The sequence below is a fragment of the Manis pentadactyla genome, chromosome 3, assembly GCF_030020395.1.
Source record: "Manis pentadactyla isolate mManPen7 chromosome 3, mManPen7.hap1, whole genome shotgun sequence".
NCBI lineage: Eukaryota > Metazoa > Chordata > Mammalia > Pholidota > Manidae > Manis > Manis pentadactyla.
The window spans coordinates 73,915,585-73,930,335 of NC_080021.1; the positions used below are offsets into that span (position 1 = coordinate 73,915,585).

Below are 14,751 nucleotides of genomic sequence, written 5' to 3' on the forward strand. Positions count from 1 at the left end.
TGACTGGATCTATACTGTTGGAACTCAACCAAGAATTAGGAGAAGTGCAAATTGTAGCGCTCCAAAATCTTACAACTACAGACTATTTACTGTTAAAAGAACATATGGGATGTGAACAGTGCCCAGGAATGGGTTGTTTTAATTTGTCTGATTTTTCTCAAACTATTCAAATTCAGTTAGATAATAACCATCATATCATTGATAAGTTTTCACAAATGCCTAGGGTGCCTAACTGGTTTTCTTGGTTTCACTGGAGATGGCTGGTAATTACAGGTATGCTTTGGTTATGTAACTATACTCCTATTATGTTAATGTGTGTGCGCAATTTAAGTAGTAGCTTAAAATCTATACATGCTGAAGTTACTCTACAAGAAGATATGTCAAAGAAATAATCAATCTTCCCATGTTTTCTCCCGCCTGCTACTTCTATAGCTTTTCTTCTTCCTTCCTAATTACAACGAATTCTTAAATAGAATTCGTGCCTCATATCAAATTTACCGAGTATCATAACTCCTCCAAGTGGTAAAGATACCTCAAGACAAATGCTGGGCATAGAAGCCACAGGGCATAAATATGCAAAGAAATAAAAAGCTAACCTTTTCAAACAATAAGGCTTCTCTCTCACTTACCAACTTTACATTTCCCTGTATGGCCCCGGAAGATGACTGGTTAGCCAGAGACGGGTAAGATTTCTCAAGGGAGGAACAACCTAAGACAGGCACAGTCGCAGGGGGGTCATCAGGTGAGAAATTGGGGATCAACAGAGGTGAGGCTTAGAACCTCACCCCCCCTGTTCTGAGAGAAATCTTCTGCATATGTGGATGTTTTATTGCCCTTGTCTAGCTTGGATTAACACATAGTCTACAGGCACACACCTGATCATCTACATTTGCTCTCTTACAACACTAAACTATGTTTTCTACCTTTAGGTTGTATCTACCTACCACTTCAGCATTTTATTAAAAATAATAAAGAGAGAAATGTGGTATCCACATATAAATCAAGTATAAAAATCAAATGTGTATTCATATTTGAACTGACTGTTTATAGTTCATAATGCATGAGCAAAACCAAAAGTTTCTGTGATGACTGCCCTTGTACTGTTCACCATGTAACTTATTCACTATGTAAGAATTTGTTCTCCATGTAAGAACTTGTTCGTTATGCTTCAGAAGATTGGAGACTGACGAAAATTAGGCTTGGGGTGGATTAATGATTGTGCATTGAGCATTGACTCCCCTATACAGAATTTTATTGTTGTTAACAACCATTTGATCAATAAATATGAGAGATGCCCTAACAACAACAACCAAAAAAAAAAGTACACACTTCCAATTGTAAAATAAATAAGTAACCGGGATGTAATGTATAGCATAAGGAATATAGTCAAAATATTGTAACAACTTGGTATGGTGATAGCTGGTACCTAGAATTATCATGTATATAAATGTTGAATCACTGTGTTGTACACCTGAAACTAATGTAATGTAATACTGTGTGTCAACTACCCTTCAATAAAAAATAATTATCTAAAAAAAAAAAATATATATATATATATATATATATATATATATATATATGGTGGGTAGCCTAAATTCCACTTAGGGTTTTATCAGTGGGCAGATGAGGGTTTTATACATATGAATTGTAGTTTTGAAAATTCTGCTAAATATTGTACATATATCTGTAACAGACAAAAGTATTAAAAGTAAATATGTGGTAGAATATTATTCAGCCATAAAAAAGAACAAAGTTCTGATACATGCTACATGAGGAACACTGAAAACATGGAAGCCAGCCACAAAAAATCCCCTTCATATTATATGATTTCACTTAGATAGAATGTCCAGAATAGGCAAATCCACAGAGACAGAATAAGATTAATTTTGGCTTAGGTTGAGGGAAGAGAAGAAGGGTTTGGCATTGATAGCTCAAGGGTATACAAAGGTTTCTTTTAAAGGGAGGAATATGTTCTAAAATGGACCACAGTGATGGTTGCACATATCTGTGAATATCCTTAAAACTATTGAATTGTACATTTTAAATGGGTGGATTGTATGGTATATGAATTATATCTTTGTAAAGTCTTTCAAAATGTATGCACATTTTAAAGACAGAATATACTACTTTGACATGAATACTGAGAGAGAAATGACTTAAAAGTACAGTTTCCCAAACAAACACTTGCAAATCCAAACAATTTTACTTGATCAGGTATTCTCTGGTGCCTGAACACTGATCTGCCAAAGACCTTTTGGTATTGCTGACATAACAACTCCCCTCCAACAACCACAAACCCTTCTCAATATTTTGATGGTCCAATAGTCGACTATTTGTGGAACTTGATAAACTGTTGGTTCAGTTTTCTGAGGATAGAATTTATAGAGACCAGAGATGGTATATGGGGAGTAACTGATCTAAATACTTAATAATTTTAGGTAGCACTTAGAGTTTGCTCACGATTTGGTCCAAGCAGAAATAATCTAGTTTATAAAACAAAATAAAATAAAAAGGATTCTCTAGGAAAAGGGTGATTCTGGGAAGAATTTAGGGCAGGGGAGGCTGACCATGATTTATTTTCTGTTAGTAGTACCTAGAAAATGCCAGCAAGCATTCAAGAAATAAAGAGCCTGATACGTTTAGTATTTTATGAGTGTTGAACTCCTCCATTTTTAACAACAAAAAGGTGGTTAAGAGATGTTTTCAAGGGTGAAAGGAAGTATTTTGGACTATTCACTCCACAAATCTATTAACTGTCAGATAATTATTAATTCTTCTCTATTACTTTCAAATACTGCAGCTGTGAAGTAAACACTGTAAACACCACAGGAGATTCACAGCCTTACAGCTCTGAGAAAGTTTACCACTTACTTCATCAAAGGGCTGTAAGGAAATGGGAGGGTCTCTCCCCAAAGAGAAAGCTCAATGAAGCAGATATGTCCATGGACTCCAGAGTCCATATGCCTAATCTGAGGTCCAGCTTCACTCATGCACAAGCTGTGTGATCTTGGGCAAATTACTTAACCTCTTTATTTTCAGATTTCACATTGGTGAAATAAACAAAAGAATACCTACTTCTTGGGTCATTTTGAGGCTAAATGTGTTCATATTTGCAAAGCACTCAGAGTAGCTCCAAACATAAATGCAAATGTTGACACAGCAATAAAACACAAAAAATCTTTTAACTACATTTACATTTTTGGAGGGGTACAATCTATAGCAATGGGAACTTACTTCCAATGCTTTTCTTTTGACTTGCATTCTTACACTGTGTGAGTGTATGTACTGAATTAGCAATAGTATTATCTGCTCCTGTTACTGTGTCATTTAAGCAGATTGAACAGATATCCATACTGCCTTTTAAAGATAAAGACGCCACAGGATTCCCTGTGTCCTAATGGTACCTTTCACTGTTCTCTATTGAGTTTTAATTTATCTTTAAGCTGAATGTGTCTGATATGAAGGACAGAGACCAGTGATGAATGTTGATGTGACTAGATAGATGCAATGCAAAGAACACGGGATGACGGAAAACCCATTCTCAGAGTGCTCTGACACCCAGCTCTGGCCGTGGTGACAACCACCAACGATGCTAAAGAATGAGACTTGTCACCTGTGAGATGTGAAGGAGAATACCTGACAGTGAGGAGTCAAGACAATATATATGTAAAATTAACTCCAAAGGGAGATAGATAACATGAGCTTTAAAGATCTTTTCCAGGTTTAGAGATTAGGATTTGTCTACTAGGTATGAAAATGAGCTCCTTTTAGAATCTGTTGTTTAAAGGTTAACATAAATAAATGTATCTATTTACCAGCAAAATTACAAAGGGCCTTAAATTGCATATTTATGATTGACCTATTGACGTCAGAAATAGGCAGTTTACTAAAATGGAGTAACTTGTAATAACTAAGGTTTAAGAGTGCCTCCAAATGATCAAATAAGTATTATAAGATGTTTAATAATCTAAGAAAAACAACCATGACATTTCTTCTACTCTTCTATACAAACCATGTGATGATTAAGTGGTACTATTGAAAATGTGATACAACATTTAAAAGCAATTTTAGGGAACACACACACATAATTCCACATATAAGTTTTGCACCTTCTTATTCCTTGACTATTTTATCTGGTCTTAAAAATTAACATAGCCATTGTTATCTATCTAATAATGATCATGTTAATATACTGTAAATTGTCACACTGTTTTTATTAGTATATGCTTAGACATACCTAGGTTTGTATTATGAACAACAGTGAAATCCACATCATGCAGGTAGCCCTTCCTTTCTGTTATATCATTTTCTTAAGAGGAAATTCCATTGAGTGGAGTTTTAGGGCCAAAGGGTATAGACATGTTAATGGTCCTTGAAGTAAAGAATGCTTTTATCAACAGGCAAATAACATGTGTTATTTTTCAAAGTTGCTAAATTGGTGAAAATAATTTTTCAGATTTAATTTGCACATATCAAGTTACTATCAAGGCCAATTCTTTTTATATCTTGGTTCATCATTTGGAATTTATCTTATGTGATTACATCTGTTTATAGTCTTCATTGATTCAATTATTGAATTTTCATGTTTCTATGATTAATTTAAGTGATTTTATCATGTCTTACGGATAACAACCTTTGCCTGTCATGTGTGATGCAGTTGTAACTTTTAGTTTACAACTGACCCTTAAACAAATGCAGGGTTTATGTGTGCCAACTCCCATGCAGTCAAAAATCCAAGTGTAACTTTTGACTCCCCCAAATTTAACTACTAATAGCCTACTGTTGGCTGGAAGCCTACTAGTAACATGAACAGTCCATGAACACATATTTTGCATGTTACATGTATTAAAAACTGTATTCTTACAATAAAGTAAGCTAGAAAAAGAAAATTTTTTTTCAAAATTGTTGCAAATCTCCAAAAAATTTTCCAACATACTTATTGAAATAAATCTGCATGTAAGTAGTACTGCTCAGTTCAAACCCATGTTTTTTCAAGGTCAACTGTATTTCAGTTTTGTAAGTTTCATGTTCAGATGTTTGGGAGTTAAATGAATAAATATAGTGCTGTAGAATGACATTAAGTGGTAATAGAGATTCTTTCAACCTAAAATGTCTAATCCATATTCTCTAGTAGAAAAAGGAAATATTATACTTTGGTCTGTGATATTTAATTTCATATATATGTTTTCTCTTTAAATCTCTGCTGTTAAATTTCCAGAGTGAGAATCTGATTAGAAAATACATACAATATAGTGTTTGAAATTTAAGTGGACATAGTTTAGAATTTTCACCAGTAACTCTTTTGATACTCCTTAATGGGAGCAAAGCAACTATGCTAGATTAAACTAGTGAAGTCAGTCTCAAAATAAAGAACACATGGATATGGAAAAACAAATTAAAAGGCAGAGTTATGATCCTGGAGCAGATTTACTTTTCTTCTCCTCACACCTGGGTACCCTCACCAGTCCAAACAAATGGCATCTGCATTGGACGTAATTTGGAAGCATGTTTTCCAGATAGGTTCTCAAGACATAGCGTCATCAAATTAAATCCAATGTTTAAAAATTACACATTTGTTTTTATAAAATTAGAATCTTGAAAATTTATAAAAGAGTTTACTCAACAACCCTGAATCAGTAGCCACCCTGAGTTAAGTACAGCCCTGGGCATTAGGGATATGGGGTAAATAAGGAGTCACAGTCAGAGTCCCCAGGAGCTGTGGCCTCTAACTGGCTACTTCAGTCCTTGTTTCTCTGTATTAATTCTGAAATTTTTCATGAACCTATAAGTTTATTTAGTCATCCAAATGCTCTTGTGAGGTGTACATAAGAAAGAATTCTAGGAAGCCAGAATGATGAAAGTAGATATAAATTAAATAAATGTTTGGTACTCAGAATAGGGATTTATGATTCAGTATCCTATGAAGATCATTTTTTATGCAGGAAATGACTGTCAGGTGTGGGACTGAAGAATTAAGAGTTCAACAAATGGCACCCCTGGGATGGAGCCCTCAGGTGTTTGAAGAAGGACCAGCTCAGACTGGAGAGAGGCAGGCACTGGGCAATTACAGCAGATACATCAGTGATACAAAGCTAATATGCACTGAGTGCTTCTGTGCTGTGCACTGTGCAGAACAATTTGCCTCCATCCCCTACTTCCCAGATGAAGGACATCCTCACTCTGGCTCCTGCATTTAGTCTAAGCACTCAGTCTTACATTTTTCGATCAATGGATTATTCCTTTTGTGTTTATCCACTTAGAACTTTGGAATCTCTTATTTGTTGGTCATTTATTCATTCACCAAATATTTATGTGTCATCACTCTGCTAGTCACTGGGAATACAGAAATGAAAAGCAAGAAAAGGGCACAATTTCAGCCTTCAAGGAGCTTTCATTCTGTTAAGTAGACAGATCAGAGACTCAACGATTAGGAAACAAATGTGTTCACATGGGAGGTCATCTAGTACAGCCTGGGGGCACATGAGTTGGCAGGTCTAAGAAATGCTCTAAATGACCCAGGCACACAGTTGTTTAGTATAACACTCTGTATAATAGTTACATAATATAGAATTATAATACATAATTGATATTATACTCTGTACTATATATTATGTTAGTTACATTATATATGTTATATATATCCAAAAGCATTATATCTGGGTGAGGTTGATATCCATCAGTAGGGGACCATTAAAATGAAATGCTGATGTGCTGGGATGAAAATAGCTCAAAGAAGGCCTCAGAAGAGTGCATGCCATAGGCTGTTTTTGGTGGTGGAAAATAAGAATATTGAGTCATATTTTCTTGTATTTGTATAGACACCTTGGAATTATATGCATAACACTGAAAAACAAACAAAACTGGTTGTTGGGGACTAAAAATGGGGGGAACAAAGGTAGGAAGGAGTATTTTCACCACAACAATTTTTATGCTTTTGAACTAAATGAATGTATTATCTATTTAAAAAATTAAATGAATATATCCTGAGACTTTGGGGGGAAAGATGTTTTCTAGTGGACTGTGGCCAGGTGGCTGAGGTGCTGTGGTTGGGGTGAGGAGGAGAAGGGGGTGGTGGAGATCCATTCCAGGCAGAGAGCTTCAGGTGGAGAGGTGGAGAGTGCTCGCTGAATGTATCACGTCCTGTAGAGATGTTAAATGGCTCCTTTAGGGGAGTGCTGGGAGATAAGGGTGGGAGTCAGGCAGAAAACAAGACATGAAGACCTCACGTGACAAGGTATGGATTCAGATTTCATCTAGAAGGTAATGGGATGCTTTGGCAGGTGGTCAGAAGAAAAGCAGGTGATCGGATTTGCAGTATGTGGTCACTTCCCCTGAGCAAGTACATGCATGATGGTGGACAGGGAAGAAGTAGATTTGGTGATGGAAGACTTCTTAAGAGACTACTGGCCATCCTTCAGGTGAGAAGTGACCAGCATATGGACCAAAGCAGGGGCAGTGCACACGGAGAGGAGGGAGATATCATCCCGCAGCCTGATCCTGGTGACCACCTCACATTCGTCATCCCTTCCATGGCTTACATTTCGGAATGCTGTTCTCAGCCTTGCTTTGGGTCCCACCCTGATCTTGGTGTTGCTGACAGTTTGCAGAAGGCTTGCTGTAGGCTTCAGCAAAATTAGGGCAACAAGAACATTCTTTCTGCCTTCTGCTCTCTCTTGCCGCCTCAACCTGGGTGTCTATGAAGTAAGCACAAGACCGAATGCTGGGCTCTGTGCTGGGGCCTGCTGAGGGCAGGGAATGTGTGTGATAAGGTGCAGATGTTCTCAGAGTCCTGAGTGACAGTCCCACAGGGGGTTTCAGCTCATCACCTTCTCTCTGAGTTCTGCTATATTTTTGGTTTCCATCAAGCTTATCCACAGTTCCTGCAGAAGGCTCTTGATGGGGATTTCTTTTCTTTCAATGCTAAGCTCTGCTCATATGCAGGACAATTGTACAGGCAGTATTCACCAGCAGAGCAGAGCTGTATCCACAGGCAAATCATTCCAGTACTTCTCTCTCACTTGCCAGAAAGCTGCTGTCCTGTAACTCTGAGGGGCCCCATCCACCATCTTGGCCACCTCCATTGGTCCCTCCTTTGTTTCCTTCTAGATATTCCCGAGGCTCCAGCAATTACAGGGGTAATTCCTGGTGCAGCAGGACCTCTGGGAGCTCGTCCCATCTCAAAGCCCTGTGTTTGCCTACGTGCTGCCCATGCAGTGCATGCTGTTATATGTGACAACTGGTACCCCTTGCTGTCAGCAATAAGATGTACATCTCAGCACAAGATAGATAACTGATACAGGAACTACTCCCACATCATCAGATTAAAAGAAAATCACAATTCTAATAATTGTAAGCATATTCATAGGAAATAACTGGAAAATACAAAAAAATCAATATTAAATCACCTACAACTATAATACATAATTTCATACTTGTGAAAAAATTTCAGAATATATTTTATTTTAATATGAAAAGATATCATTGGAATCTCATCCTACAGGCATATTATACAAGAAAAGTCAGAGATCAGCAATTAATCCTTTTATCTCCAGAAGGCTGAACAGAATAGTTAGGTCAAAGTGTGCAGGTGGCCAGCTTTGAATGTTTATTAAAACACTATGTCTAGGAATTCATTTATAAGTGACAAATACCTTTAGATAGCAATGTGCACTTTATTTAGTATTTCTCTTTAGTGTAGGTTTTTATGTGTCATTTCAGCTCCTTATCAAATACTTTCACCTTGCTATTCATTTAAATTGGAGTTACTATGGAGAAATGACTTGATTCTCCAGCATCCTGTTATATTATAAAGATGTGGACATCATGCCGTCATTCCACAGAGCAGTTTAGCAATTCACTATGAATAATTTTTGCTGCAAGGAGGGTGATCTGTTTACATATGAAAGATTCTAGGAAAATGTTTTGGTATCAAAAAAATTAATATGAAGCTTTAGAATCTACTACATGACAACAGAGTACTTGTTTACCTTAAAATAAACTGAAAATTTTTAAGAAAAAATGTACATCCATATTTTTTAATAGAAAGATTAAAACATTTTGCCATAGTTTCTTTGGTAATTGCTAGGAATTAGAGAGAGACCAGAGAATAGGAAAACACAGATTGACAAAACACAGAGACCAGGAATAACCAGATCCCCTATTACAATTCTGGAAGAACATTCCTTAGCATTGATGTACAACCTCCTCCTTCTTTGAATTCAGTGTAGAATTTGCCTTTTTTTAGATTGGAACACTGAAAAATCTTCGATTTTTAAAAATTCTAATCATTAATCTTTCTGGAAAATTATAATTCAAATGTGCTGTAAAACTCCTGACTCACAGAACTCTAAGCAAATACTGTTTTAAATAATTGCATTTTGGAGAGGTTTGATACCTAGCAGTAGATAATGGATGCAGTAAGTGATAGCAAGGATTTTCTCAAAGTTCTTTCTAAAAATAATTCCAAGGTGTATTCTTCACTGACACATGCCTTTTATATTTCTGCAATTTCTTTATTTATTATTGAACTTGTATCTTTTATTCTGACTCTAATTCTAACCAGCTGGACAGAAGAACTGAGATGGCTGGTTTATGTGAAAAATGTGATTGAGAATGGCTTCACTGTGTATTCACTCAGACAACACGTGAAGTCCTTGTGGGATCTCAAAGGAACACCGTTCTTAATGATGGTAATATCTTACATTAATTCCACTCCACACTGATCAAACTGTGGGCAAGACACTCTGTTATAAAGATTTAGCTCCCAGCACAGAAACCTCCTGTGTTCCAATCAAATCATTTCCTCTGTTTCTTTATATGGAACTGTATCCTGACACCAAATTTTAGGCACTAAAATGTGTAAGACAGGGATTTGTTTTCTTAAGGAGTAACTATTTGAAATATGGGTTTATTAGGCTGAGTAAGCCATGGGTTGTGTTTCTTCCATCCTTCTTGAAATTAGTGTGAGTTAGGAAAAGAATGCATTAGAAGTAGTAATAGTATCAGAAGGGTTAGAAGAAGAACTCAAGATAGTGAATGGAGAGTGCATCACTTCTGGGGGACAGTGATACTATTTCCTTGAATGGTGTAGATTGTGTCTCAAGTTAGAAACCACAGCAACTAACTCGTTCTAAAAACAGTGTCTGGATACCAAGAGGAACAAGGTGTAACTGCCATGAAGTATAACTAATGTTAGTATAATTGCTGCTCATTCCAATGGTGAGAGGATGTTCTCTGTGTGCTTATTTATGGCATTACCTCCCAGATGGGGGTGGACAGAAGGCTTAGATATAAAATGCCAGTAAAGGGGAATCCTGATCAGACAACCACACAAATGTGACACTTACAGAGAGTAGTATTTGGATGGCGCTGTGGATGACCTCCAGGTACTGGAAATCGACAATGCAGCCTGTGACGGAGACATACGTGTAATCATCCATCATGCCGTGAGCTGACGGAGGCAGCACCCTTCGGACACAACCAGGCCCATGTTCCCGCCACCACGACCGGTGTACAGAAATGTTGAACGTCATTAGATCTGTATCCTGGATGGGCAGGAGACAAGAGAAAGAGAGGAGACAATCACACCACACCACATCTTGGATTTTCTCCTTAACAAAGAATTCAGGGAGGACAAAATTGCCAAAATCATTTAAATTTCAAGTGAAAAGTAACAAAAGACAAAAGTAATATGCCTATGTCTCATAGGCCTAAGCTATTTATAATTGATCAATGTAGAGATACAATCCTTTGAATAGTAACATTTTAAGGTTAGAGCACATCAAAAATCCAGAGACAGAGATGGCCTTTCCATATGTTCATTTTTAAAATTATTTTGTTCATTTGGAAACTTTTGTTGCTTCATCATCGTGGACATCACCATCGTGGGCTAACATTTCTTGGGTGCTTTACTGCATGGTAGACATTGTTTAGGTACTCTTCATATTTTATATCCTTTGATACTCACTTAGATCTTATTATCAACCCAATTCACAGTAGGCTGAATCATAGTTTGCTCTAAAGACTTTTATGTCCAACTCCTTGGCACCTGTGACTGTTACCTTTTATCAAGGACTTGGCAGATGTGATTTTGAGTTAAGGATCATGAAAGGGGATTATCCTGGATTATCTGAGTGGGCCCTGCAGGGACCAAGAGCAGGCTTCCCCAAAATGTGTCTCTTTTGCATATTGATAACTTTAAAGTAAAGTGACTGGAGCAATAGCTGTACTAGAGGGACACTGACCCTCCTCTGTTCCCCATTGAAATCAGGAAATAAATCTCCCATGCGAAGGGTTCCCTCCCTGTATAAGGAGGTGGAGAAACTTCCTTACCACCAGAGACAGGAAATTCACAGTTGAGAAGGCTGCATCAATAAACCTTGTTACTTTTTACTAATTTACTATCTCAGCACAAATGCTATTTAGAATCCCTTACTGATTGAAGCTCCCAAACCTAAGTTCCCTTTGTCCTGCCAATTCCTCACAAATTTATTGTCTTTTTGACTAAAGTGTATAAAATGTGCCTACCTTGATCAATTTCATTATTGGGCCTCTGTGCACATATAAAAGTGTTGGGTTTTTTTCCTCCTATTAATCTGTCACGTTAATTGAATTTTTAGAACAGCTAGAAGAAACTTGAAGGGTAAAGGAACATTCTTCCTCCCCAAAAGCCTTAAATGTACCTATGTGTTCCTTATGAGAGGAGCCAGAGGGAGACTAGACACAGGATGAAGAAGAGAAGGCGATGTGGCCATGGATGCAGGGACTGGAGTGATGCGCCCACAAGCCCAGCAATGTTGGCAGCCACTAAAAGCTGGAGGAGACAAGGATTCTCCGCTGACACTCCAAAGGGAGCATGGCTTTGCCAACACCTTGACTTCAGCCCAGGGACACTGATTTCAGGCTTGTAGTCTCCAGAACTGTGAGGCAACAAATTTCTGTTGTTTAAGACATGAGGTTTGTGGTTGGTCATTATTTAGCTGCCAAGAAACTACTACAGTTGAGGAAAGTGACAGAGAGGTCAAATAAATTGCCCAATTTAGTTAATAAATAAATGGCCTATTAATGGTAGATTCAGGGCTTGATACTATCCAGTCTGTACTTTTTGGGATCCTATCACCTGTGTGTTCTCACCCGCTCCCAACCTCACAGCCCCTCACAGCCTGGAGGAAGCTAGGTCTTTCTGCCTACGTTGTTTCCAGAAAATACAACCACAGCCAGAGCAAAAGAACAAAGGGAGCAATCCCTGACATTTACATATCCAAACGAGCTTTGGAGCTCTTAGCAGCACAGTCCCTATGTTTAATCTTAAAGAGATGCCCTTTAGTATTTGTGGAGTGTCAGCCAGGAAGGACTAAGATCATGTGTTTTTGTTGTAAAAATAGACTAAAAAGAATGGGTGAGAACCCAGGCTCTTGACTCCCAAACCAACCAAAGATTACAGCTGCCGTGGAGCAGGAGGGAGGAGGAGCGATGACGGAGAGAGGGCATGGGAGACCTGCAGGAAAGCTGTGGGCACAGGAGCAGGGTCAGCTTTGCTGGTTTCCCAGCCACCACCCCGAGCAAGCTCCGTTGTCCATGAGGTGGGCTGGAGCAGCACCACACAGGGTCTTTGTTCAGTGGCCCAGGAGCTGCCAGTGATTGTGCAACACAAATGATGCTCATCCCCACCTCTGTGGAGCAGGGACAGTCCCCACCTCAGTGGCACAGGACACTTGTAAGTGCCAGAAATTGAGTTTGGAACTGTGAAAGCAAAATGAAGTTGGTGTGAAATAAAGGGCTCTAAGCTTATACACATGGCAGGAACATAACCAGTGTGGGCGCTCCCTGAGCAACGCCAGTGGGGAAGCCCTCTTGCTATTCTCTGCTTTATATGTGCATGAAATGTGAAGTTAGAAATACTCCCAGTTCGTGTAAGTAGGCAAAGTTACTCTACAGTTCAAGATTTTCCTCAATTTAAGGAATTCAAAGTTCCATTATAAGTATGCCTCAGATTTTTCAATAATAAAACATTTACATCTTTTTTTTTTTTTTTTGGTTGTCGGTTTGTTACATTGTATCATTCAGTTACCTTCACAGTTACAGCACTTTATTGATAATAAAACATTTTACATCTTTTTTTTTTTTGGTTGTTAGTTTGCTATATGTATCATTTGCAGTTACCCTCTGAAGGGAAATATTACAGAAAAATAATTGCTTCAGCTAGCGAATTCAGTTTAGTATACGGCCATTTACCTTCAGGCAAAGCGCGCACTGAATGCTCCCTTTCCTGGCCATCAGATTTAATCGCTTATAGTTAGTCTTCATCACTATGGAAGAACTATTATTTCCCATTTTAATAGAACTCATTAGGTTCAGGATGAACTAGCATGATCTCAAAATTTATGGCAATTTCTATTCTTTAAGCATTCTTACCCAGGGGCCTTTTCTCTTGTAGGACTATAAGTTCCTTTAATATGACTTCTTTAATATGAGTTTGACTAAAATTTATACTACACAAGTAAAACAAAAGTGAATTTATGAATCTAATGATACATATTTGTTACACTCACAAAATCTCTCAGTATATTTCTCACTTAATTTGTTGGCACTATAGCATATTTATAAACTGTACTGTTCTTTGCCATGGCTGTATTAAAATTTGAATGAGAACATCAGTAGCATCTAATTATATTTAAATTTCAAACTTCTTACTTAAATTTGGTGTAAGGTTTTTGTCTCCTAAGTTTGTGTCTGATTTCTGTTCCTTTCAGTAGCTCTATTTCAAACACTTAAAAGGCCTTAACACATGATAACTCAATTTCCTGTATGAGGCACTATAAAGGAAGTGCAATATAGGGAAGTACATTTTTTTAATAAAGAAAAATAAATGAATACAGAAGATTACTTTTGTTGAAGATTTTCGTTACCACATCAAACCCTGTAGTTTTGAAATACATGGTTATTGCAAAACCATAGACCAACAAACTAATCTTAAAAATAATTTTGAGTAGCTCAGATGTCATTTCTCTTTCATTGCTTGGAATTAGAATATTACATGATGCTTTAAGTACACCATGGTTAAGAAAATTGACAACTGACGTCCTTGCCATTTGTGGGTAAAATTGCAATATTTCCAGAATCTCTCACCTGGCCTTAGCTCATCTCCATATCAATAGGTGTTTCCAAGGGGTGGAGAGAAGTAATCTATCTCCGTAACAGTAGGAATTATAAGGGCAAGCAAGGGCATACCTGGACCAGAGAGGTTGGGTGGGGTCCCTTTTTGCAGCCCTGTCTTGAGAGACGTGGGTGAGCAGAAGTGGATGACTGCTATAAGCAACAAACAGGTTTCTTCCACTTTACTTCTCACTTTGACTAATTTCAGTTTCAAAGGTAATTTTTCCTGGGCCTGGAAAATATATTCCTCCTGCCCCAGAGTTACACCATTTTTTTTTTAGAATTTAAAAAATACGAACAATGGCATTTGTGTTTATGCAAGTGTATGTGATTACCAAGGGACAGTTTTTAGAACAAGGAAGAAGCAAGCAAGAAGGGAGAAGAGAAGTGAAATTAAAGGAAAAGGGCTTGGGAGGTGTAAGGACAGGCTGGACAGACAGTATATCAAAGCCAGCAGAAGAGAGAATTTAAGGGCAGTTGCTAATGCCATAGACTGAAAACCTCCTAAAACAAAACCAGTGAATTTGCTGATTGGTGGGGCAAAGAGGACAACAAAATGCAATGCCAGGAGAGTATTGGGAGTAGTGAAAACCTGGA

The 14,751-nt window shown here is 37.7% G+C and overlaps 1 protein-coding gene across 1 annotated transcript in view; it reads right to left on the reverse strand.

Annotated features, from left to right (window-relative positions):
- NKAIN3 (sodium/potassium transporting ATPase interacting 3) overlaps positions 1-14,751 on the reverse strand; it is a 617,710-nt gene that overhangs the window by 144,354 nt on the left and 458,605 nt on the right. The window contains exon 4 of the mRNA XM_036907519.2: positions 10,347-10,544. Within this exon, the coding sequence (XP_036763414.1) occupies positions 10,347-10,544 (198 nt within the window). The remainder of the gene's footprint in view (positions 1-10,346; positions 10,545-14,751) is intronic.